Below are 4,170 nucleotides of genomic sequence, written 5' to 3'. Positions count from 1 at the left end.
ACGCGATTTCAATATGTCACATATTGACAGTGGCTCACCGATGCCAATGACATAATTACCCAGCTACATTTCAGAAAGAATGCAAAAGCATTGACATATATTTTTCCTTCCTGATAGCCCGACGGGCAGGGCAGAGATAGATTTTGGTAGCCCGACTGGAAAAATCACTAGCCCCGGGACGTCGGGCTAGCAATTTTGCGAGCCCTGGTTCAGACTCTCTGGGCTGCAGTTTCTCTTCATATTAATCTTACATTAAAAAACACTCTAATCATTCCCATGACAAACAGCAGCAGATATGATCCAAGATTATTCTAAACTATACACAACTAAACTATAATCCTTTATAACTCTGTAGAGTCAGAGGAGTCAATGAATCCCCTGAATGGAAAAGCCTAGTTTTAGACGATTTATTATTTCATACTTAATCTTCACACTATGTGTTTCTTCTGTGACACAGGTCTTCAGACACAAGGCATCGAGTCTCCACAGGTGTTCCTGGTGTCCAGCTTTGAACTCCACCTGTACAACTTCTCTCTCTTACATGAGACCTTAGAGAGAGAACTTCCTGCACACAAGAGAGATGCTCTGCTGCGCGCCATGCCCAACTTCAACCCAGAGATCATCAGGAAGAAGAAACAAGCTCTGAAGTCCAGAATAAAATACTGGGCTACTCTGTCTGCAGCTGGAGCAGCTGTTCCAGTTCCTGGTCTTTCTATTGATGTTGATATTGCTGTGCTGGTTGATGTTGTCACAGATTACGTTCATGCGTTTGGTCTCGATATCTGGTCGCTGAAGAGACTTTCTGCCAGAACAGGTGTGCCATATGCTGATCTGTGTGCTTTCATCATTTCACCACTGGCTGCAGTAGAAATAAGTATACATCTCCTCATTAAGGTGATAGTCCGACTTGGGTCCGTAGCTGCATTAATTGCAGCAGAGGAAGTGTCCAGATTTATTCCAATTATTGGAATTCCAATAGCAATGGGTCTCTCTTTCACCACAACTTACAGAATTCTGAATTTGATCCTTGATAAGCTCGCTGATGATGCTCAGAGGGTGTTTGAAAGAGCTTTAGTCTGAACACATCAGTGTGAATTTGAAAGTAAAAGATGAATGAAACTTAAAAGAGTTTAAATGAAATTAGTTTAAATCATTAAATATAAATATATTGAAACCAAATCATATTGCAGCTGCATATTTGAGCCATTATCCTACTATAGCTGATGTTAATGTTCTAATAACTTCCTGTCACTGCCGGATGCTCGCTTATCATCTTGACACATCAGCAGCAGTTCTGCGACAAACTGCTCTTTTTGCAACCCCGAGCAAAACATGATTAAACTTTCACCTATAAATGATTCTCTCTGAGTGTGTGTGTGTGTGTGTGTGTATATGTCGTCCTCAAATGCTCTCTCATCTCACCCGTTGCACTTCTGACCTTTCACCAGAACAGAGGCTCATCCTTACAATAACCTAACTGAAACTATATGTACTATGTTGAATAAATGTTTTAATCAAGAACCTCTACTAAAAGCTTAATAAAAGAATATAAAAGTATAACAGACGCTCTGCAACCCTGCAGTTTCCTGTCACTCTGACTTTGGACAGAGTGTACTCAGAATCACCATAATCATCACATACACACTTAAGATTATAACAAGCATTCAAAAGCATTTAAGATTATAGATTCAACTCAACAGTTTAAAGTGGTTATAACTGCACCTATAACAAAGGCTAATTGGGTACCAAGATGTTTAAACATCTGAATGCAATATCAATACTGTAGATTATATTATTAATCTGGACAATAGCAGTAAAATAATTTCCCTAATCTCCACACTGATAAATGTATCAGAGGCCTCAGCAGGTCTCATTTCTTCTCATCACATCAATACAGGAACAAATGTGATGTTATTATTTAGATAAAACCTGCTTAGAAGAGCTTTGTTCTAATCCTTTGTCTGGTTTGGTGATGTCAGTACTCTTTTACAGATCAGGTGATGTGATAGTTACTCCTGAAATGTCGTCATCTGAGCTTCTTTTGTGATTTACTTTGTGATGAAAGTCTTTTGTTATCATATCGTGGCTTACAGCATAATACATACTTTTAATGCAGAGTGTCTGAGGATGAACAGACGTTTGGCAAAACACATCGTCAGCCAATCACACTGAAAAAAATATGTACATCAGTTACATGTAATAAAGTTACGTTTAGTCAAACTTTGTTTTCTGTTTTATAACTGCAATAAAACCTGAAGTCTTTACAGTTTTCTCATCTTAATATCACAAAATTTTTCTTTACATTTACATTTATTATACAGATTATATTTAATTACCTTATGTTAAACCAACACAATTATAATAATAATTATACTTTCTATTATATCGGTGACACTAATATTTAACATGTTTGTAATACATGTATTTGTCTTTGTAATCTCAAATTAATATGTTTACTTAAACTATAAGAATACAGAAAATACATTTATTATTGGTGGATGTCAGCTTGTCACAGGGAATACCAGAGATGTGTAAAATATGAAAATGATGCATTAGAGGAACAATATTCAGCACATTTCTGTCTTAACACTGAAAATAAGCAGACGTCCAACCTGAAGTGAAGCATGAATGATAAAGTGATTGTATACATGTTTGTGTGAGCTAGCCAATACACGTCACTGCAGACACAGGGAATATGGGCAAATATGAATTTAAACATCAGACGTTCACAAATAGTTCAGTTGTATTTTTAAACATGAGTTACTTTATTTCAGGAGCCTGTAATATCTAAGGCAGCTCATCATAATGTCAACAAGTAAAATTATTTACAAAGTCAATAAATGTAAAAGTATTTTTGATTTATCCTCATCAAATACTGAAATCTTATGTCAATCAGTCAAGCAGTCTTCAACAGCTTTGAGCTGTGAAGCATCCACAGACACACACATCAATTGTCACGGTCCTGGGCCTTTTGTACTGTGTTATTAGTCTGTCTTGTCTAGCCTAATGAGTCCCAGCTGTGTGCCCACCTGTTCCTCGTTTCCTCATGTGCCTGCAAGTGTATTTTAATCCCTGTCAGTTCTTGTTGTTGTGTCGTTAACGTCGGTTTACCCTCACTTTCACTGCGTGTTCGGTTTGTTAGCCTGCCTGTTTAGTTAGTTTTCTGCTCAGTTGCCTTCCAGCAATAAAGCTGAATGTTTTGAGTTACGTTTGTGTCCGTGAGTGCTGCATTTTAGGTCCTCTCCCTGCACACAGCCATAACATCAATACAAGCTGTTAATGATGTTGTAAACCTTACAATATTAATTATAATTACAAATATTTAGCTTTCAATTATTTTCAAATTTCTATGACAATTGTCAATGTATGAAATACTTAAATAAATCAATATTCCCAAAAAGTAGAGCACCTAAATCACAGAAGTCCCTCTAGAGCAGTGGTCCCCAAACTACGGCCCGCCTCCACATTTGACCCGGCCCCCTGAACAATATTAGAGATGCATCATTATTTTTTCAGTCTGGCCAAGCGATCGACACTAATGCACCCATAGAACACTGGGCCTGCTCGACTGAATCTCTGGAAATGTTTCCTCATGTTAATAAAGCTCATTTGATTTGAATTGTGAACCACGCTAAAAAAAAAAAGTTTGCTACTACGACCTCACTTTGACCAGAACGTGAACGTGACCCCCCCCTTTAGAACGGAATAATGGCAAAAAGGTTAGGTAAGAGAAAAACTGATTGGTATTTAACCTGCAGTGGACACACAATTATGTTTTGTTCAATGCAAAGAAAAGGCTGTTTGTCTCATCTATCAAGAGACGGTGGCGGGATTCAAAGAACACAATCTGTGCCGACATTATGAATGCCGTCACAAAGACAAGTATGATAGCTTGCAAGGCCAAGTGCGAACAGACAAAATCTCAAAGCTCTCAAAGTGGACTGTTAGCTCAGCAGACTGCATTTGTACACCAAACCAGGGGAAAAGAAAACTGACTGCCTAAGTTGGAAAACTGAGGAGTCTGAAACACTGCAAAAAAGAAACGTATACAAAATCACACACACAAGCAGAACATGCATTAACCCTACTAACACAAACACAAGAGAGCTCATGAAGATTAGACAACATCTTAAGCATGTGAGTCTGTTTATCATCTTGTCCAAGTCACTT

At 37.8% G+C, this 4,170-nt stretch overlaps 1 protein-coding gene across 1 annotated transcript; it reads left to right on the top strand.

Annotated features, from left to right (window-relative positions):
* Positions 1-270: 270 nt before the first annotated feature.
* Positions 271-1,080, top strand: LOC121813906 (interferon-inducible GTPase 5-like). The gene has a single exon (XM_042217874.1). The coding sequence runs from the start codon at positions 436-438 to the stop codon at positions 1,078-1,080; it is 645 nt and encodes a 214-aa protein (XP_042073808.1). The 5' UTR covers positions 271-435.
* Positions 1,081-4,170: the final 3,090 nt, after the last annotated feature.

The sequence above is a fragment of the Haplochromis burtoni genome, unplaced genomic scaffold (assembly GCF_018398535.1).
Source record: "Haplochromis burtoni strain Fernald_Lab_line unplaced genomic scaffold, NCSU_Asbu1 Contig_3420, whole genome shotgun sequence".
Lineage (NCBI taxonomy): Eukaryota > Metazoa > Chordata > Actinopteri > Cichliformes > Cichlidae > Haplochromis > Haplochromis burtoni.
Note: the sequence above shows the minus strand (reverse complement) of the source record. Positions and strands in the feature narration are given on the sequence as shown.